The sequence below is a fragment of the Schistocerca cancellata genome, chromosome 9 (assembly GCF_023864275.1).
Source record: "Schistocerca cancellata isolate TAMUIC-IGC-003103 chromosome 9, iqSchCanc2.1, whole genome shotgun sequence".
Taxonomy (NCBI): Eukaryota; Metazoa; Arthropoda; class Insecta; order Orthoptera; family Acrididae; genus Schistocerca; species Schistocerca cancellata.
The window spans coordinates 118,477,875-118,501,190 of record NC_064634.1 but is presented as its reverse complement, the minus strand read 5'-3'; the positions used below and the strand labels follow the sequence as shown (position 1 = coordinate 118,501,190).

At 43.5% G+C, this 23,316-nt stretch overlaps 1 protein-coding gene across 1 annotated transcript in view; it reads right to left on the bottom strand.

Annotated features, from left to right (window-relative positions):
• Positions 1-23,316, bottom strand: part of LOC126101219 (roundabout homolog 2-like) — a 348,383-nt gene that overhangs the window by 39,441 nt on the left and 285,626 nt on the right. The window contains exons 11-14 of the mRNA XM_049911911.1: positions 22,022-22,137; positions 17,085-17,272; positions 13,660-13,814; positions 9,174-9,445 (exon numbers count right to left, since the gene is read on the bottom strand). Of these exons, the coding sequence (XP_049767868.1) occupies positions 9,174-9,445; positions 13,660-13,814; positions 17,085-17,272; positions 22,022-22,137 (731 nt within the window). The remainder of the gene's footprint in view (positions 1-9,173; positions 9,446-13,659; positions 13,815-17,084; positions 17,273-22,021; positions 22,138-23,316) is intronic.

The window sequence follows — 23,316 nt, the reverse complement described above, 5'->3', positions numbered from 1 at the left end:
ATTTGCGTCCCCTTCTCCCTTTTCACTTTAGGCAAATACCTTGTTTTGTTTTTGGAGATGATAGAAATCTGTTGAGGAAGCCCGTACTGCCCATTGATCTATCACCTTCTTGTGAGCATGTCGAATCTGAGAGCTGTCGAAGCGGTTGCCTGTGCATGGTCGCCTAGGAAATGGTGGAGGATTGCCTCTGCACAACACCGAGGGTGTTATCGAACTGGTGTTCTTAGAGGCACCCTTTCCTGTTCCATTCATGCACCCTGAAGGCGTACATTTTAGGAGAACTAGTTATGAAAGATATACAAATGGCGAGAAATGGCTCTTCGTTTGTTATATTTGTCATTTTATTTGTAATGTTTACCACTTTGAGCATCTATGCATACCGGAACATCAGTGATACGTATTCTTTGGCAACCTAAAGTTGTACAATTATTAAGTAGAGCTCAGGCAGGCGAAGGACTCGGAAGTGGCTGTAGGCTTGTGATGGGGAGAGAGGGTTGTGTTATAGCAGAATAAGTAGCCTGGACATCAGATGTGCTGCAAAAGGAAGGAATTTGTTGTTTCAGATGATTTAATTTAACATTAAGGATAAGGTATGATTTTTGAGAGGATCCTATAGAGAGACAGCACTTTGGAAAAAGTAATTTGCATTAACCTTTATTTTTTACAAGCGCTAGTTCAACAATTACTGTAGCGTAAAGATTTCATTGTATTTAACAATACATACATGTTGGTATCTAGAGTAAATTATCAATCGTGCGTTCAGTGTTCTATTAGCTTTCTCCTTCTACTATTAGTTAAAGCATTTTATCAAGAGAGGCAAAGAGTAAGTATTATGTAATCTACAGATTGTGCACAAAGGGCAATTTTATGTACGAGGTGCATTCAAGTTCTAAGGCCTCCGATTTTTTTTCTCCGGACTGGAAAGAGATAGAAACATGCGCATTGTTTTAAAATGAGGCCGCATTCATTGTCAATATGTCCCAGAGATGGCAGCACCATACGGCAGATGGAATTTTACCGCCAGCGGCGAGAATGAGAACTGTTTTAAATACTTAAAATGGCGGCGTTTTCCTTACTTGAACAGCGTGCAATCATTCGTTTTCTGAATTTGCGTGGTGTGAAACCAATTGAAATTCATCGACAGTTGAAGGAGACATGTGGTGATGGAGTTATGGATGTGTCAAAAGTGCGTTCGTGGGTGCGACAGTTTAATGAAGGCAGAACATCGTGTGACAACAAACCGAAACAACCTCGGGCTCGCACAAGCTGGTCTGACGACATGATCGAGAATGTGGAGAGAATTGTTTTGGGGGATCGCCGAATGATTGTTGAACAGATCGGCTCCAGAGTTGGCATTTCTGTGGGTTCTGTGCACACAATCCTGCATGACGACCTGAAAATGCAAAAAGTGTCATCCAGGTGGGTGCCACAAATGCTGCCGGACGACCACATGGCTGCCCGTTTGGCATGTTGCCAAGCAATAATGACGCGCAACGACAGCATGAATGGGACTTTCTTTTCATCGGTTGTGACAATGGATGAGACGTGGATGCCATTTTTTAAACCAGAAACAAAGCGCCAGTCAGCTCAATGGAAGCACACAGATTCACCGCCACCAAAAAAATTTCGGGTAACCGCTAGTGCTGAAAAAATGATGGTGTCCATGTTCTGGGACAGCGAGGGCGTAATCCTTACCCATTGCGTTCCAAAGGGCACTACGGTAACAGGTGCATCCTATGAAAATGTTTTGACGAACAAATTCCTTCCTGCACTGCAACAAAAACGTCCAGGAAGGGCTGCGAGTGTGCTGTTTCACCAAGACAACGCTCCCGCACATCAAGCTAACGTTACGCAAAATTTTCTTCGTGATAACAACTTTGAAGTGATTCCTCATGCTCCCTACTCACCTAACTTGGCTCCTAATGACTTTTGGCTTTTTCCAACAATGAGAGACACTCTCTGTGGCCGCACATTCACCAGCCGTGCTGCTATTGCCTCAGCGATTTTCCAGTGGTCAAAACAGACTCCTAAAGAAGCCTTGGCCGCTGCCATGGAATCATGGCGTCAGCATTGTGAAAAATGTGTACGTCTGCAGGGCGATTACGTCGAGAAGTAACGCCAGTTTCATCGATTTCGGGTGAGTAGTTAATTAGAAAAAAATTCGAAGGCCTTAGAACTTGAATGGACCTCGTATGTGACAATGCTCATAAAAAGTAATAGTTCGAGTTAGTAAAAGTGTCTTATCGCTTATTAAAAGCATTTAACCTAATTGCAAGGTACCCTCCTACTTATTTACAAAAGATTTCGCGAAACATAACCTCTTATTAGATGAAAAGACAGATTTGGCAAAACCTGCACCATTACATCTTGCAGTATTGCGTGATTAGTGCCCCATATTTTCAAGAAAGGAACAAAAGGTTTAATTTGCAAAACAAAATCCCGAGAAATAAGTTAACAAGGCAAGCTGCCGCACAGTGATTTATTTCAGCTTGTCAGTCTTACAGTGCAGAGAGGTCAGACCCGAGTTATACATTGCGAAGGTAAGAATCTGTTGTAAGGCCTAAACGAACTCTTGTGAGAATATTAGAAACAGTTTTCATATTCAACATTTCATATAAATTCCGTGGATGCAGGGCATAGATTTTGTTACGCAACAGTTAGGCATTGTGTGTGATGGTTTCATGAGAAAGTCATTCTGAGTGTTGCTGATAACTAATCTTTACCTTTAGTCTCATTTAGAAATAGTCAGATGTGTTTCAGATTAATCTAAATCACGAACCTAAAAAAAGAATACGTACAGAAAAATCCGTGTTTAAGCAAAGGCGTTTCTGGATCAGACTCGGTAATCGGAATTTCAAAAGGGCTTGTTAGGTAGAAGTTTTGACACACACACGCCTTCCAAGATCTAAAAGTAAATGCATACAAATTAGTTTCAGGTAGTCAATGTCGTACTCCAACTCCGTTCTCCCTCAAAACCACGGCGCAGGAGGATCGAAAAGGTGGACTGCCAAAGCATAAGTAGACTTCGCTGGTTCAGATCACTTTCAAATATCGTCACACGGTTTTTAGCGGTACCTGATGGTTTACAACCTGTATATCACAGAAAAACTGCGAATGCGCTACACTCCAAAGAGCTCATATCACATTCAATGGAGTTGCAGCCCAACTACATCCTTAAAGAAGAGTTGAGTCCCTGGGGCTTGTCAGCAGTATCATAAGTTATCAACTTCGTCGTTCTGTTACACAATGCCCTGCAAATTACCGTTTTCGACCGCCAAATTTGAGTAAATGAACGCCCCAAGATCAGGGGTAGTTTTCCTGACGGACTTTATGCCACTTCCTCAGGGATTTTTGTGTCGATCCTGATTGGTTGGGTGGTTGATTTTTGGGAGGGGACCAAACAGCGAGGACATCAGTCCCACCAGAATAGGTAACGTTGGGGAAGGAAGTCGGCCGTGTCCTTTCAAAGGAACCTTCCCGGAATTTGCCCGAAGCGGTTTAGGTAGATCACTGAAAATCTAAATCAGGATGCTCGAACGCGGGTTTGAAACCGTCGTCCTCCCGAATGCGAGTCCAGTGAGCTAACCACTGCGCCACCTCGCTCGGTGTCGATCCTGAGCGGTAGGGCGTCTGAAATATTTTCGTCGACGATATATAAGAAAATCGCACGATTCTAACCTCCACCGCACAGTTGTCAAAGAGAGCGTGTGAGTGTTTGTAACGGGGGTTTCAATGAACTTTCCGTCGTGGGACACGTTAATGAATGCGTTGGGAAGAAGTTCGGTGAAGTTTGGTGCCAGAGTAACGTCATTAACCCACCTTATACCTCATATGAAAGTCTGAGTTTGGGCCTTTTTTCGCACGTGTCGACACCATGTTGCCTGAATCTTCTTCGAGCCCGAGGATGACGTCACAGGTCGACTCACTTTTGTACAACTGCAAAGAAAAGTTGTAGTCACCCCATTTTGGTATTGTAGTTTGGGAAAATGACGGGGTTCTTTTGCACGGAGTAGATGCATTGCTACAGAGCACTGATTAGTGGTTTAGAAGGAGTGACTATTTTAGTCCTCTCTCATGGGTCCATGTCAGGCCTCCGAACTTTATTTAGCATGATAGTATACAGTATTAAACTCTGCCCGAACAGGTCATGGAGGCCCAACGGTACCGACCGGCCACCATGTCATCCTAAGACCAAAGGCATCACTGGATGCGGAAATGGATGGGCATGTGTCAGCACATCCCTCTCCCGGCCGTACGTCAGTTTACGAGACCGGAGCCGCTACTTCCCCAATCAAGTAGCTCAGCGCATCTCACTTGCCAACATCGCTCGGCATACCAGACGGTCACCCATCCAAGTGCTAGCCCAGCCCGACAGTGCTTGACTTCGGTGATCCTGTGTTGCCACCGCGGCAAGGCCGTTGGCATTACGTGTAATAGAGCACGGAAATAACGCTGGCGCCTTAACAAACGCGGATCTGCGGAACAATAGGTCGCATCATTTGTGTCGCATATGCCACGGCGCTAAGAGTGAGTGGACTCGCAGTCGTTGAGAGCAGGACTTCACTCGACACCACGGAGAACGCTGGGCGGGAGGAGAAGGAACGTTTCAAATGGGGAAACGAATATCGAGACCTCTGGTCGCGGAGTGCTATGTTAGGCCTCAGTCTGTTTGGCAAGGCTATAAACGAAGCAGTTCGGTGACCAACCAAGACTGAAAAAAGTGGTGTTCCAAGATGTGAAGCTATTCCAGAGAATGTAGAACAACATTGGGAAAAAATGAGAGATGGCCTAATAAAAGCAGCTGAAGAGATAATTGGAAAACAAAAACCTGAAAAGAGGAAGGAGTGGATAACTGATGAAATAATACTTATGTTTGAGGAAAGAAGGAAGCTCAAAAATAATGAAACGGAAGAAGGGAAAACGGCATACCGAGTGCTTAGGAACAAAATCAACAGGAAGTTGAAGCAAGTAAAAGAAAGATTCCTTGAAGACAGATGCAAAGAAGTTGAAGACCTTCTGAAGAAAGGGAACCTTGATTTGGCATACAAAACAGTGAAACGCTTCTTCTCAGGAGGACAAAGGATTAGATGTAATGCCCTGATAAGAGAGGATAATAAGATGGTGTATAATCATGAAGATATAGCACTTACGTGGAAGGAATACCTAGAGAAATTATATGGAGGCAACGTACAAGATGACATGATTGAAAGTGAGGACGAAGTAGATAAAGATGAACTAGGAGACAGCATACTAAGGTCTGAATTTGATCAGGCACTACAGGCACTTAAGCACGGAAAAGCACCAGGAATTGACTCATTGCCTGCAGAAATCATCAAAGCAGCTGGAACAAAAATAAAAGATAAATTGTATAAATTAATCTGCCAAATATATGATACTGGAGAGCTGCCTGAGGACTTCAAAAAAGTGTATTATTGTTCCATTACCAAAGAAAATGCCAGCAAAATCGTGTGCACAATACAGAACCCTCAGCCTAACATCACATGCATCAAAAATTTTGACGACCATCCTCCTCAGAAGAATTGAAGGGAACGTGGAATGCATGCTCACAGAAGACCAGTTTGGCTTTAGAAGAGGGAGAGGTGCGTGAGAAGCCATTATGGCCCTAAGGCTCATAATAGAAAAAAGAATGGAAAAAGGAAAGGACACCTACATAGCATTTATTGACCTCGAAAAAGCATTTGATAAGGTTGAATGGAAAAAGCTATTCCAGATATTGAGGGAAACTGGAGCTAAGTATAAGGACAGGAGAACGATATGGAACATATACAAAGAAGAGGTGGCAATAGTGAGATGTGGGGAACATCAACAACAAGCAAAAATTAAACAGGGTGTGCACTCTCCCCTGTCCTCTTTAATATGTACATACAGAAAGCAATGGACGAGGTCAGAGAAAAGTTAGGACAATCTAATGGAATCAAGATCCAGGGAAAAATAGTTGATATGCTGCGTTTTGCGGATGACATTGCTGTCCTAGCGGAAAATGAGGAAGAATTACAAGTAGTGTTGGAGGAAGTGGAAAACACTCTTGCTACACGGAACAACATGAAAATTAATAAGTCAAAAACAAAAATCTTAGTTGCAAGCAAACAAAATAATCAAGCAATTACGAATATAAGGCTGAATGGAGAGAAGCTGAAAGAAATACAAGACTTTGTCTACTTGGGAAGCAGAATAACATCAGATGGTCGTAGTAGGAAAGATGTAATAAGTAGAATAAATCAGGCAAAGATTGCATTCTATAAAAGGAAAGGACTCCTCACATCAAATATGATAAGTCTGTCGTTAAGGAAGCGGTTAATAAAGACCTTTGTTGGGAGTGTGCTTCTCTACGGCAGCAAAACCTGGACACTTGGAGAGGACGAAAGAAGAAGGATTGAAGGATTCGAAATGTGGTGCCTGCGAAGGATGTTAAAAATTCCATGGACGGCCAGGATGACAAATGAAGAAGTCCTGCAGAGAGCGGAGGAAGTTCCAGTTCTTTGGAAGACGGTCAAGAAGAGGAGAGATATATGGATGGGACACATTCTGAGACATGAAAGTCTTCTCCACACTATAACGGAAGGCCTTGTGGAGGGCAAAAGGGCAAGAGGCAGACCTAGAAGAAAGTACATAAGCCAGATAATGCAGGACCTAGGATGCGGAAGTTTCACGGAATTGAAGAGGCTGGCCGACAATCGCACTGAATGGAGAGCTGCTGCAAATCAATCCTAGGATTGGCAACTTAAGAAGAAGAAGATGTGAAGTAGAGGGCTTCGTTGAAGTGTGAGTGCGCTGTGGTAGAATGCGTGGAAGATACGGTGGCCGATGTGCAGTGACCAGTTCTCGTTCAAAGTGCCGGACGAGTTCATTCGTTCGTTTGTAAAGAGAGGCCGCTATTGTTTGCTCAGTCTCGCTCGTCGGTGACGTGCTGCGATGACATAAACAAGGCGGAAGTTCTACAGTCTTTTTGAAACGATTTTAAAGAAATATTGGGCACAAAAAATTATTTTTCCGTTAGTTATAGTGAAACGGTACAGTAGTGTCGCTGCTCGCTCGTACCGGGAAATTCAAACCGAGCGGCTACGCCGCCAATTTTATTGCACGACGCGGCCGGCCTTGGGTGCAACAGAACCCATATGGACGGGAGGAAAGAAATGTGTCAGACTTCATAATATATATTTAAATATGTCGTGTACGTGAATGTGAATCTACACATGAACTTTTCCAATCCTCCTTACACCTTTCCATAAAGCGTGGCCAAATCTTTGTTGGGATGTAGTTCTGTAGTATAGTAGTGCCAACCTTGCTCCTGGCTAGGGGATCAGAGAGACAGCACAGGCAGGCCAAAGTCAAAGACGTTCCAGTGTCACAAGATTTGGGGTGGAGAGGTTAGTCGCGGCCAAGTGTTTCGACCATCCCCTCCACTGGGGCACAGGAAGACCTCCGGGTGCCCGGGATATCCTGGGAGTGTTACAGAAGACGGGTAAGTGAGCAGATGTGCCCTCAGTGCGTCTGTCTCGATGTTAACGGGTGGAAGAGAGGTATTTGAATATTTGCACTAATTCTTTTATTTCCAGCTTCGGATCTCCTATGTTAATGTATCTGGTCTCCAGTTTGCCTGTTATCTTCCTCACATGGTGGATGTCCCATGCAAAATATTGGGAGTCTTTGGTGGTATACAATCGGCCAACGAAATTCCATCTTGCCCGTAGAAATGTATGTGCAGATTAGTACATAATATACCCGAGTTATAAGTTGTAAAATTGTAATATCTGTAAACTCGAACAATTGTTGCAATCGCTGTAAAGTCGAGTGATAATGTTTAAAATAAATAGGTAATCAATTGTCATCAATCTTTAACATACCCTAAAAATCACAAAGGAGTCAAGTTAAAGGAATTCATTTATAATAAAAGATATAGAATGCAGGGGCCCACACATCAGCGTGTGAACCCTCCAGCCCCTTGCCTAGTATCGTACAGAAAGGTAGCGCTCTGAAGCTCCCCTCCCCAGATCCGTTGTGCAATTTTCATTCAGGGTTTGACATCAACTTTCATCTGGCGTCCATAGGCAAGGCAGTTTGACGGTAATCTTTCAATAGCTTTGTAGATATTTCCATTTAAGTAAGTTATTGCGCGAAATTCGAAGAAGTTTTTGATTAAAGGAAAGATGTAGCCATAGTTTTGCGTTTGCTGCATATTACATTATATGTTGGTACTTATGAACTTCAGCTACCATACTGAATTTTTTATTAGACTTGGTGGATGTCTCTGTCTGCCAAGACTCTCGAGGAAATTCATCTGATGTCGCACACCAATTTGCCATCGCGTATACCAGCGATAAAGACAGAATGATGTATCCACAGCATTCCTCATACTTCATACCGGTAAATGAGTTCAGGTATAGAAATAAGTTTTGGCTAAAGATACCACACAAAGAGTATTTCGTCATATGGTTATTACATAAAACTTCACCATGTACTGTGGTATTCCATTAACTATGGAATAAGTTGGTGAGAAAAGGGAATTGCTGTGATCTTTGGAACAGCATATGTGAAGACATTACGCGTTTATTTTTATACGGAGGATAGGCTTTTCCATAAGCTATTAACCTTACTTCCCCTCGGTTCCTCACTTAATAAATTTGATAAACCATGGTTTCACAGCTCAGTCGCAGTCCCATCGGCACAACATGTTATTGAGGTGACATTGTATAAACACCGATGTATTTTGGGAAAAGAAGCAAATTTGAAGATAAAACATTAGCAATGTAGGTGTTGCTTAAAAATGATGTCACATGGGACTTCTCTTAAAGTTACACATGATCAGAAAGCGGGGCGAAAATAAATCACTACTTTTATTGCGGTTTGAGTGGATTCTTTACAGATTTTAAGCAAGGCAGAGGTGCCAAGAGGCCTTTTCGAATGGTAAACATGCAAATGTGGGCGCGGAGGTGCTCCATTTATTGTTTACAAAAAATATGAGCGTAGGCTTCAGTTTAGAACGGCACCTCCCCTCCAGTGCTCGGCATTTCCCCTACAGTGCCTGCCCGTAACCCCCACCACTACCGCTTTCCCAATGCGTGCCCTGCCGACGGCGCGTTGACTGGTCACGTTAGTCTGCGTGGAGCAGGAGCGTGTGCAGGTGGCGGGTGGCGGTTGGTGGCCCGGCTTACCTCGGCGTCCCTCCTGGCGGGCAGCAGGCTGGTGGTGGCGTACGGCGCAGGCCTGGGGTGCAGCGCCAGCAGCAGTCCGCGGGCGTCCACCTCGGCGTACTCTGCGTGGGCGGCGGCCAGCTCCTTGGCCGTCTGCGCCGCCCCCAGAGCCGCCGCCTTCGCTTCGGCACCACCCCACGCGCTGTCGCCGCCCACGCCGACGCCGCTGTCGATCCACAACGTGTCCTTGCCGTCCGTCAGTTTCAGCTGGCAGATGTCGTTTGCGTTCATCACTGGCACGGAAGGGTCGGGTGTAACAGTGGCACTTGCTAGCTGCGAATTGGGCAGCCTAAAGACCTACTCCAGTAACAAGGCGCTTCATTTCATTAACATACCCTGGCTCTAACAAGAATCATTCTCTGTGTGGCTGAATGTATGAGATTTGTAAAACTAACTAACAAACTAGAATTGCGTGAGAATACAGGTTTCTTGGTGAATTTTACTGAAGAAATCTTCTCCAGTTACAGGCAAAATGAAATTCTTAATCTATAACTCGAATCATTCTCTATACAGTACAAGGGAAATAAAAGTTCTGTATAAATTACTGTCGTATAGGAACACAAGAGTAGTAGTGTCGTCCTGAAGTAACATTCCGGTAGGTTTTCTAATGGTGATCACCAGTGATATTACTTCTCCTCTACAACAATGAATGGTAAACTCGGTAAAACGTTCTTTCAAGAAGAAAGTACCATTTGGCTGATAACCGGGGAAGATTCCTCCAGTGTAATTACAAGTGCGTGCCGCATCTAGACTCGAACCCTTTCGCAGAGTAAAGAGGTGTCACACTGCAGTGTAGCGCAACACATTAATTGTCACGCAAATGGACTAAATTGTGTGGTCAGTGATGACTCCTGCTAAAGTAACAAAGTAGGACACGTGCGATCTTCCACCGCGTCATTACCTTGCTGTTGTGGCAAGGGTCACGCGTCATTGTGAGGAGGAGTATCTGCAAGTGAGAAATAATAATCTGCTGCCAGAGAGAGTGAGTACACTGTTGTCTTGCAGACACTGCCAGCCACGCGAATAGACACTGCCCCTGGAAATATGGATTCCGTCTATAGCTGGAAATGCTTGTAAATCGTCGTGAACGTGATGCTCAGATACTGTATATCTATACGCCACACACCAATGGAATCCACGTCAGTTGATCATTAGATGGCAGCGCATAGTCTGGACGACGATCGACAATGTATTTTGAGCGACGACGGAAGACCTAGTAACTCTTTATCCAATTTTCCTTTACGAGGGTAGATATTCAGAAGAGCTACAACACCCAAAATACGATTATTAGTCCATATTCGTATCTTATCCCCAAAATTTTAGGCGCCCGAATACAGGTTTTCCCAACTAGGATTTTCTGATACCTGTAACACCTTATATCTTTATTTTGGATTTTTTGAAATTTTGGTATAATAATGTACAGTAGCTCCCGTTTTTATGATTTTTGCTATAATTCTGTTCTTTTTACACGAATTTTAGCAAAATAACTTTTTCTTAATTTCACTCTAGCGTGATAGGAATTAACCTCGTAAGATTGCTAATGAACATTTTCTCGTACAGTCCTCCGCCAACAGCGACAACAAATGCTTTCGTAATCAGAAGAGGCTTCAGTCTGCGAAAAACGTATATATCGGCATTGGGAGATCAGTTATGTGGGTCAAAAATAATGAGGGATAAATAGTGTGCCTTATATGAGAATATAATCCACGTTTCCCCATGTTTTGTTTTACACAATTAATGTGCTGGCTTGGAATCCCTTTTACTTCCTGTTACATTAAATCGGAGTCCTGCAGCGGTACAACATTAAGCGCTCCTTAAACAGAATTCCTAACTTCATCGTTTGCCTCAGGCGGGATGCTATGTTAATAACACACCTTTTAACTAAGATGTAGGTATCAGGTAAGATAACACGGAAGAGTTAGCATAACAAGAGATGGTACAAGTAGGAACACCAATCTCATCTATGACTTCATAGCTCAGATTATCAGAGCATTTCCCCTTAATGGGAAAGGTCCTGATTCGAATCGCTTACCAGCACATAATTCAGGAGAGGGTGTAGCACTCTTAACATCCCCAGTTGCGAAACCGGACGTTTGCCATTAAACGGGAAATGCTCTGATGAACTGAGCTATTAAGCGGTACCTTAGATCGCTGTTTCTACTTGTACCATCTCTTGGTATGCTAACTCTTTCGTGTTATCTTATCTGGTAGGTACACCTGACATAAAAGATGTGTTACTAACAGAGCATCCGAAACGATGAAGTTAGAAACCCGGATTAGGAAGGGTTTAAGTCGTACCGTTAATTTTATGGAAAATAGAAAGCATTGTCAGAAGGTACACCACAAGTATAAAATAAAAGCATGGAAAATGTGGAATGTGTTTTCGTCGAAGGCTCACTGTCCGTCCCTTAGTATTCGTGATCCATATAACTGTTCTCCCAACGCTGTTGCAAGCTCCTCCCATTCTGCAGACTGCCAATTACGGAAACACTGTCATGAAGTATCGATTCAATAAAGTAACTATACAAGTATGCTATTGACTCAATACGTACAGATTCATTGTGAATGTTATAAAGACTGACATCAGTGGTTCAAAGAAAATAATTAACGATATGCAATGTCCAAAGATATTAATTTTAGTAAATTAAGTAAAACTCCATGTTAAAATGTGTTATCCGGCTAGAAAACATATGAAAATGGCACAAAATATTAATTAACTGCGTAGAAACTCAGTCTCATTTCTCAGTTCCTCACAACAAATATAATAATAATAAGAAGAAGAACGCAGTCCAAAAAATTAGTAATGTTTAGGAGACATCACGCTATACCGTGTAACTTAGTCTCCAGCCTTGATAACTGCTTCAATTAGATGTGGAAGAGAGTTTCTTCATATGTACTATAGCCACTTGTTCGTGTTCAGATGTCGTAGAGCTATCAAATTTCGAGTATTCGAATGCTACATTTCACCTGCTGTCTCAAACAGTCCCAGACATTTTTTTGTGGGGCTACGGTCGGGTGGTTTAAAGGTCCAGTCGCGGTGCGATTGCTTGCGTGATCGTTCGTCAAATGAGAAACGCATGCGAGCTGCCCTGTGAACACAGCATTTTGTTCTCTTGCAAGACAGGAGCGTCCAGAATATACTCGTCGTGAAGAAGTAGAAGATATGGCGACACGTCGTCCCCGAGACTGTCGAAATGAACATCCTAGTTTATGTTCATGGCGTAGAAAACACCCCAAAACATTACGGAAATTGTACTTTCGGCCTGAGCTACACATCACGCACATACACACTACGCACATTGTGAGTTACACGCCTCATTGGGCCGTCGGTGAACTTGACTTCTTGGATAATTTGAACAGAGGCGAAATCGCGACTCATCACAGCACACTATACGCCCTCAGTCAGTTACTGTCCAGTTTATGTGTTGTTTGGGTCCACTGAAGACGTGCAACTTCACGTGTTGTTGTTTTGTGAACTAGCCTAATCCAAATATCCACTGCGTACAGTTTCTTTCGCAATGTCCGCTCGAAAACTGGTTAAGGTGGATCAGCTTTCGATAACGTACGTACTTCCTTTTCGGAATAACACCGACTGTCATTCATAAGACTTGACACTCGTCTCGGATTTCTGTCGGCTACTCTAGACAGACAGCATTGCTACACCATAACACAAGACAACTTCTTTCAGGGTGTGGTCATAGGCACATATATACACAGTAGTTCTTTTCTAACCGTTTAATCATTCCTCAACATTGACCCATTTTACTACGCCGATTCCACACAACAGTCCGACATTTACGACCTAATTCACTATCATGACTTACGACAACTGTGGAACTCAAAGAAATTTCGGGCTTGCAGCCGGCCGTCGTTAATTAGGCCTACACTCCGCGACGTTTCGACTGGGCACCTGTCAGCCGCTGCAGGTAAGCTATCGAATACGGTGTCTTCGGTGGCTCGCCGGAGGCGGCTGGTAGGTGCTCAGTCGAATCGTCACGGAGTGAAGCTGGCAACGACCGGCTGAAAGTCCGAAATTTTCTTTGAGCATTCAATTCGACCGGAAAATTTTCGAATTGTCAACGTTGGAGAGTCAGACTACGGCCTGATACCAGTTCTACACCACAGCGCTCCAAAATGATCAATATGCTCTTGAAAGGAAAAAGTAATATTTTTTCCGGTTGGTGTGACACATAGCTCCTGGCGATCGTCACTAAATAGCTACCATTTTGTGGAAGTAATTTAACAATGATACATTTTTGACAGATGACTATGTGGCATATGCAGCCCTTTTCTGTGTCACCTACATTTATTATCAGTTTTTGTTTATCGTCTTGTGTTTGGCTTATAAATTGTTACGTTCGCACCAGATTTTCCAGTTCCTTAAAGTATTTTCTATTATTGTGAGACATAAGGTGTGGCTCGCTCGCATTCTTGGTGCCGTTCTTACCGTTCAGGTTGCTGATGTCTTTCTTGATGGCCTTCCGGTGCCTCAAGTAGTAGCCGGCGGACAGCGCCAGAGAGACGGCCAGCACGAGGCCCACGATGACCGCGGGGAACCACGTCTCCTGCACCACGCTGTGGACGCTCCTGCTCGGCTGAACCCTACCAAACACACCACACAGTACAGCGGTCACAACACACTTTACATCAGGCGACCTGTCACACATGATCTAGATGTATATCTGATTGTTGTTGTGACCTTCGGTCTGAAGACTGTTTCCATACACCTCTCCATGCATTCTACTGTGTGGGTTGGATTGCTTGGGGGAGGAGACCAGACAGCTAGGTCATAGGTCTCATCGGATTAGGGAAGGAAGTCGGCCGTGCCCTCTCAAAGGAACCGACGCCACCTCGCTCGGTATTCTACTGTGTGCAGACCTCTTTACCTTTGCGTAACTATGTGACCTACATCCTTTTGAACCTTGTAACTCTACTCAAGCCTTGGTCGCCCTCTACAATTTTTGTCAACCCCCTCCTCCCCCCCCCCCCCCCTTACACACAGGCAAGTCGATCCACTACCAAACTGTCTTCCATGCTTCAAGAAGTTTGCTGTCAACCCTTCTTTTCTCCCAAATTAGTTTCGTTACTTCCTCATTAGCTATTCAATATATATAGATAACTTTCAGTGTCCTTCTACAGCACAATATTTCAAATGCTAGCAACCTAGTCGGCCGCGGTAGCTAAGCGGTTCTAGGCGCTCCAGTCCGGAACCGCGCTGCTGGTACGGTCGCCGGTTCGAATCCTGCGTCGGGCATGGATGTGCGCAATGTCCTTAGGTTTAAGTAGTTCTAAGTCTAGGGGACTGATGACCTCAGATATTGAGTCCCATACTGCTCAGAGCCATCTGAACCATTTGAAGCTACCAACTTCTTCTTGTCTCGGTCTCTTTGCTGTCCACGTTTCTCTTCCGTACAAGGTTACACTCCATGCATGCGTTGAGGTGACGAAAGTGATGGGATAGCAATATGCACGTATACCGATGGTGGTATTATCGCATATACAAAATATAAAAGAGCAGTGCATTCACGGAGCAGTCATGTGTAGTTAGGTGATTCGCGTGAAAAGGTTTACATTGTGATTATAGCCAAACGACGGGAATTAACAGACTTTTAATGCAGAATAGCAGTTGGAGATAGACGCATGGGGTATTCAAGTTGGAAATCGTTAGGGAATTCTGTAGTTCGAGATGACAGTGTCAAGAGTGTGCCGAGAATACTAACTTTCAGACTTTACATCTCACCAGTGGCCGACGTCCTTCAGTTAACGACTGACAGCAGCGGCGTTTGCGTAAAGTTGTCAGTGCTAACAGACAAGCAACTCTGCATGAAATAACCGCATAAATCAATGTGGGACGTACGAGGAACGTATACGTTAGGACAGTGCGGCAAAATTTGGCCTTTATTGACTATGGCGGTAGACGACCGACGTGAGTACCTTTGCTAACAGCACAATATCATCTGCAGCGCCTCTCTTGGGCTCGTGACCATAGCGATTGGACCCTAGACTACCGGAAAGCCATGGGTGCCTTGGTTAGATGAGTCACGGTTTCAACTGGTAAGAGCTGATAGTAGGATTCGAGTGTGTCACAAACCCCACGAGGCTATGGACAAGTTGTTCAAATGACTCTGAGCACTATGGGACTTAACATCTGAGGTCATCAACCCCTAGAACTTAGAACCATTTAAACCTAACTAACCTAAGGACATCACACACATCCATGCCCGAGGCAAGACTCGAACCTGCGACCGTGGCGGTCGCGCGGTTCCAGACTGAAGTGCCTAGAACCGCTCGGCCACACCGGCCGACTATGGACAAGTTGTCAACAAGGTAAAGTACAAACTGGCGATGGGTTCATTATCGTGCGGGCTGTGTTTACACGGAACCGACTCGGTTCTCTGATCTGACTGAACCGAACATTGACTAGAAATGGTTATGCCCGGCTACTTGGAGACCATTTGCATTCGTAGAATTCATAGACTTCAGTTCCCAAACAACGATGTCACGGGACACAATTTTTCGCGATTTGTTTGAAGATATAATTGAGACGTCAGTTCGTGCACAAAATTCTGCACCGGCAACACTTTCGCAGCTATGGACTGCTATGGAAGCCGCATGGCTACTTCTTCAGGAAAATTCCAACGACTTGTTGAGTCCACGCCAAGTCAAATTGCTGCGACACAACGGGTAAAAGGAGGCCCGACACGATATTAGGAGGTGTCCCATGACTTTCGTCGCCTCAATGTTTACGGTACCATAAGAAAAGAATTGCTAACATGTAAATTTATAGTCGATATTAACATGTTTCTCGTTTTAAGAAAAGGTTTGTTGCTATTACCAATCTTCTATTTACATCCCCCTCCCCCCCCACCCCTCCCCCCCCTCACACACACACCCGGTCATTCACAGTAACTTTAATTCGACTACATTGAATTACTCCTGTTATACTGTTGTTGATATTCATGTAACCTATTTTCAATACAGAACCCATTCCATTCAACTGAGCATCCAAATCCTTCGCATTCTCCGACAAAATTACAGTGTCAGCGACAAAACTCGAAGTTTTTATTTCTTGTCCCTCAATTTTCCTTTCCAAACTTTTCCTTCGTTTCCCCTGAAGTAGATCAAATAATTTTGAATCGCCACTTCTCATTCGGTTTGATATTTACATTCAATTTAACGTAATTGTATTTATGGAGATTGTGCAAATGCATGTTTACTTTTGGTTAAAGCGATAGCAGTGATTGTTATGGGAGATTACATTTCCTCTTTTGTACTGTACTACAATTAACTTGGAACAGGCTCTCATAATGATTTCTTTGGGAGAACTTTCAAGTTGTTGCGTGCGGGGCAGGACATTCAGGAAAAGGAGCATAGGTACAGCAACTGGGGTGCATGCCTCGACAGCTGATAAGGCCATCTAAGCTAGGGCTGCTGCATCTCCGCTCCGATGCGTTGTGTGGTGTGGGTTTTATTCCTTGTGACTGACTGCGGCGACCGCCTCAAGTTCATGACTTTTTAATTATTTGGTGGCACTTGATGGTGGAGCTTTAATCTTAGATACTGGTCGTGCAATAAAAAAGTTCAGTTACTTACAACTGAAGCGAATTTTTATTCCCTTACACTGTATGGAAGGCATCAGTCAATAAAAGAAGTTCCTTTTGAGGAAGCCTTCTTGACTGCACTCTCCGCATTGCTGGAGAACCCATATCAAAGCTCCCTCCACACACAGCTCCGAGGCCAGAAATGTCACCCGCAATATTTTTAAAATTAAACAGAACTGATTGTCAATCCACTTTTCTTTCAGGGAATATTGTCTGAGTGTTAAAGACGCAGGACAGTGTGTCTGGCTTCTGGAAAAGAGAGTATCCTCACCTGGGAGAACTTCGATCGCCCCCGAGCGCGGCAGCCGTGGAGAAGGGCCCGGAGCCGACCACTGTGTAGGCCGACACCTGCACAGTGTACACGTTATCCGACGTCAGGTTGTTGAGCAGCACGGACGCCGTGCTGGCGTTCACGGAGAGGTGCGCGAAGACGCTGCTGCCGTTCACCATCACCAGCACCTGCTCGGCAGGAGACGAGGGTATTACAATCCAAGTCACACTGGCAAATCAGTCGTAACGCTACAGCATTGTTTACACTGGAAAAAGCATTCGCAGACAATTGGCCATTGTTTACTATTAATCGCTTGTACCTTGTGAACTAACGTTTCCACTGGAGAGAGCAGGAGACAACACGGGAAGACTAGCTCAACCGTTTCAACCCTACGAACAATAAGGCATTGTTTTCTGGTGTAATAATTGTAACACTGATTTCGTGCGATAGCATTAACAACGCTTATTGCAGCCACGATAGAAAATATTGATATTCATAAAGGATTATTTTGCGTGGCAAGCAAACCGTCTTTAACGAAGCAAGAAAAATGGCACACCAAAAGAAAAAAAAAGTGTGGGTGACTGAATTTGTACGTAAGACGACAGCTGTGGAAGTAATAAACTTAACACTGCTTTAGAGCTTCTGCTTTCCTTAGCATTATTCCAGAATTTTTCACATTGTCGATTGACGCTTTCTGCTGGCTTCTCATTACAAACGAGGAATACATTTAAAAGCGCAAGACTAGCTAGTGACGATCTACGCAAACGGCAGAAACGCTGCCATTCACACTCCGGTTATTAGAAAATGGAGACATGTAAGCCACTAACTGCTTCGCATTTAAATTGCTGCTATAGATTCCTAATGTCTGCATGGACATATGCAATGCACCATTAAAGTAACTATAAATAATACAGGGTGTACATAAAGTCCGGGAACACTTTGAATTATTTATAGCACCAGAACCAAACATTGTACAGATATCATACATATGTCATTTTGAAGAGAAACTCTGAAAGTTTTTTTTTCATGTATACCACCATAGTGTAGTTTGGTAATTTGCCCATAGTCAGCGCTAGTCGCAAACGTGGCGAGTTCAAGTGCGGAGCGAGCTTTTTGTGTGTTGGGAGTTCGAAATGGCCTCCCCGACCACCAGCTATCACTCCGTGTGACCTTTTTCTTTGGGCACACATTAAGGATCTGGTGTATGTACCGCATCAACCACGTGATGTAGCAGAGCTCCGGAAGAGAATACGGGAAGCGACTGCTACAGTCGACGATGCCATGCTGGGACGGGTATGGCAAGAATTCGATTACCGTATTGACGTCTGCTGAGTCATTCAGTGTTCCCACATCGAATGTTTGTAAAAAAAAAAAAACTCCCAGAGTTTCTCTTCAAAATGCAATATGTATGACATCTGAACAATTTTTAGTTCTTGTGCAATAAATAACTGAAAGTTTCCCAGGACTTTAAGTACACCCTGTATAATGTCAATAAAGTATCATTAATGAAACATGAAATACACGTACAACCTGTCACATAGGCTGCTTGATATAACTTGATATACAATTTTTTAGATGGTGGACTGTGTGCTCGTCAGTGCATGATTTTTATTTATTCGCTGTTTACATAAAAAATCTCCAATATGACATTGACACATCAGCTGTGTAATAACAGCTACCTTGAACTAAAAAACGAGACTGATAAAGCTTTTCCTGTAGCTATGTTACATTTTAATCGCCATAATATATACATATTCGCATTTGTTTAAATTCAGGTACTTTCCAACGTGGTCATGACTATTCTCGAATATCTGACAAAGTTATTTTCCTTCTTTTATTCAACCATACGGAATCACTGTACTTACTAATGCAAGTACACCATATGATCAAAAGTATGCGGATACTCGTATATAATGCAAGATTGACGCAACGGGAGGTGGAGCCGCCAGTATAGAAACTGTCGTGGAATATCTTCTTGTCAGTAGAGAAGCAATAACAGCAGGTCGGGTGGATCATGAGAGCTCAATCACTACCAACGAGGACTAATTGTCGTGTCTAACCGGAGTAACAAATCCATCAGCAGCATTTGAACCTTTCTCAAGTTGTCCAAGTCGACCGCTTAGGATACAATTGTGAAGCGGAGACAGGAAGGAACAACCGCTCCTAAGCAAAGACCAGGCAGATCTCAAATAATGACGGACAGAGACTGTTGAGCCTTAAGGAGGCTGCCTAAAAAGTCAGACGAAATCAGCGTAAGGAATCACTCGTGAGTTCCAAAGTGCTACGAGCAGTCCCTCTAGCACAACAACTGTGCTTAGCGAGTTAAAATGAATGGTCGACCAGCTCCTCAGAAATCGCACTTTTTAGTGGCAAGTGCGAAGTGACGCTTGAGAAGGTGTAAAGCAGATGATGATTGGAAACAAGTGGTTTGGAGTGACGAATCACGCTATACCATGTGGCTACGCGATTGACGGGTTTGACTTCGGTCGATGCCTGGAGAACATCGCATTCTGTCATGTGTGGTGCCAACAGCGACATACGGAGGAGGTGCTGGTACATTATGGGGATGTCTTTTGAGCTTAGGGTGTGGGTACCCTACTGCACTTAAGAAAATGAAAAATGCCGAAGGATGTGAAGACATTTTACAGTACTGCTTACTGGTATAGTGCAGGAAAAGTTTGGTATACCTGACTGTATCAGCATGAAAATGTAACCTTCGAAAGCAGCAAGCACCAATGGTGAGGAAATAGTTTGTGGACAACAACATTCCTGTAATGTACTGGTCTGCCCAGACACCCAACTTGAGCCCAGTGGGACACCTTCGGGATGAGTATGAATGTCGAATTCACTCCAGATACAAGCGTCCAAAACCACTGCCATCTCTGATATCGGCTCTTGAGTAAGAATGGACTGCCATTCCTCCACAGACATTAAGACACCTCACCGAAAGCGTTCCCAGCAGACCTGAAGCCATCATAAAGAGGAATGGTGGATACACCTCATATTAATGTCCACTAATAGATGTCCAGATGCGTTTGATCATATAATGTACTAGTGAACCCATCTACAGTTCTCAGTTGCTGAATGTGTATGGGAGTCGGGTATACGCCCTAATGTCCTTCTCCTCACTCTCTTTGTCCATAACCTCCTCCCTCCCCTTCTCCTCCTCCTATCTCTGTCCATTATCTTCTGTTCCCCTCTCTGTCCATCTCCTCCTATCTCTCTGCACCTTCTCTTCCGCACTCTCTATGGCCATCTCCGTCTTTCCTCTCTCCATGTCCATCCCCCCTCCCCCCTTTCTGTCCGCCTACTCTTTTCCCTCTCTCTCACCTCGAGCCTTGTTTGTTGTTACTGCCAACGAAATCTTGACTTGCAAATGAAGTCGTTTGAACGGATAAACTTGTTGGGATCATTGCTCTACGGCATATGAGAAACTTCCCTGCTCTTAGATCTGGGATGATGGTAGCGTCAGTGATAGTATTTCGCATAGTTTTAACCTGCAGTCGGGTTGGATTACCAACTTTCGGATGAATCAGATGCCGTAATAATATTCTACTAATAAGCTGATAAACCATAAATACAACTTTATTTTTATCTGTTAAAACAGATTGCGAGGAAGGAAACGAAACCACTCATTTTTTTCAGCTCAGCACAGCATTTTTTTCGTCACAGTCGGTTTTAAAAGAAAACCTCTTCATTGTTGTTTACAAAAATACATAGCTGTTTTAATTTATATTAGACTACTGCTTAAAATTTGAAGTATGTCAGTCGATAAATTTCAAGATTTTTGCCGACAACTTTTTCCTAATAAAATACGTAGCCTATGTTTATTTGAATATCGCTGAAAAGTTCGAAGTAAATCAGTCAACAACTTTTCGATATTTTTGCTTTCTCTTTGGACCAATACACACATCCCACTAAAAGAAAGGATCTTTCGTCGTCGCACCTTATATGTGGTGTCTGTTCTTTCGGACATGGCCGAAAGAGCAGACAACACACGTAATTATATGTATCCAATAGTGTTTTGCAAAAACATTGTCCGCTTTTCTTCAAAGATTTGCATTGAAGTTAACCAAACACTTACGTTACACTTCCTTTTGGGCTACCTCAGTCTTCTCCGATCTTAGCACTGCTACTATGAATTCGTTTGATGTCGACCGACGCACCTCCAACACCACAGGAATGGTCTGGGGTTTGTCACTCTGGTGTCTTGTATGAGATTTCCTTTGCCGACACATTGACATTTCCTAGGACTCTTCCAACAAATCTGCGTTCCCTACTAGAGAGTTCACATTCGTTACTCTCTTATTATAGGCCATAAATCCTCCTCTACTTCTTTTCTTGTTCTTTTTCTTCCTCGGTGTTTTTCCCAAAATGTAACAGTGTTCGCTTATTTGTCTGTTTGTCTCCACTTGGTGGGGTCTTGCACTTGGTAAGGGCGGAGACGGGGTGTCGTGATGGGAAACAGGCAGCCAACGTCATCCCTATAGGTCGTTTATCATTTAAAACGCGAAAACCCGCGTTTTTCCGTTGTTTCTTGATCCGTCCAGAGTACGTGTCCGTACCACAGTAGACAACTTTACGTCTTCTTCTCCACGATAGCTCCCACTCGCTACTGAACGCAAATTTCACCACTGATCACATGATCACGAAGCCTCAGTCCAAGTGTCCACCGAAGTATTTTGGTGTGCATTACAGCAAGTCGCTGCTCCCTAAATATATAAATTATTTCACGTGTCCCATGTTCTTGCAGTAGAATAGTATCGGTATTTTTTCTTACTCACTAATTTGAGGTAAACTACAAAAAGTCCACAATAAATTAATTATTGTTGGACTGCTTCAGAAGGCGTTCGTGAAGCAGAAAGATGTACCAGCGTTTTAAATCATAGCAGTTTACCTGGAAGCTTTGTTTAAAAATAACAACTAATATGACTTACATTGTATCCTTGAAGCATTCCGTTTAGATACTCAGGCGCAACAGGATCCCAAAAGATACTGGCTGCAGTAGCATTGAGCCTCCTCACTCGCACATTTTCTGGGGATGCTGATGGAGCTGTACAAAAGAGGGAGGCAAGGCGGGTATTAATGCACATGCGAGCTGCGAAACCTTTGTAGGAGGTATAATCTTTAACATTCTCCACCTCTCACTTCTCGGTTGCTAGTAGTAATATCTTAATGATTTTTTTGCTGTGTCTATGAACAACGAATAAATCGGGTTTTCGTTTTGCCAGACACATTTCACCTGGAACTATTCACACATCTTCAGTGGCCTGGAGTACGAAAATTTTTTCACTTTATTTTATTACCTTTAACTCACATATGGCACCATTGTACTAAAGAGCTACAAACAGTGGTGTAGGCGGAAAAAACAGCTTTGCCAGTAAACGACTAGGGCGCATAAAGAACACCTCCTACACAAACGGCAAGTGTTCAGCATGAGAATGACACGCCCAGAATAGTTTAAAGTGCGAGTGTAATACAGGCTACTGACGGTCGCTGAATAAGTTAATGTGAAATGCTTCTGGCAAAACGTAAATTAAACGTTTTTACTTGCCCGTAGACATCATGTCAAACTTGTTAATTTCTTTTGTCGTTCATACTGTACGCCGTGGTCCGAGACATATTTCTCTGCTGAAGTTTCGTTTCGCAGTGCTAGAGACATCACTAGAATATGCAAAGACTCATAAAACTGCATCAGACTTTAACAAACTTAGTAGACAGAACCGTTTATACATATCCACTCAAGATCGGTTCGTGGTATCATTACACAGCTGTCAAAGATCACAGAATCGCGACTACGTATGTTAGGCAGTTTGTACTGGGGAAGAATTGGAGCTACTTCCTTTAATTAGAACTAAAACCCATAACTTACCTAATTCTGATAATCAGGTCTCCTTCTTTTCTAATAAACTCCTTTTTTATGCTTTTGAATTTCCATGGCCTCTCTGTACATCCTAGTGTAGAAATTATTGGATGTTGAGAATTTGATGGTTCCCGGGTCTCAGATAATAATCAGCTACTGTCGATTTATCCGTGTTTCTCAGACTCCTACTGCTCATGTGTTGCTAAAACCTGGGGTTTTGTTTTGTTTTAGGGCGCAAAAACATTTACGGTCATACGCGCCTACGTCAGAGCTGTAGAACACGAAGACAAAGAGAGGAGTTGAAAACGACTACATATTGATCGCAATCGACGGAAGAGAAGACAGGTAAAACCAGGGACGTAGAGCTCT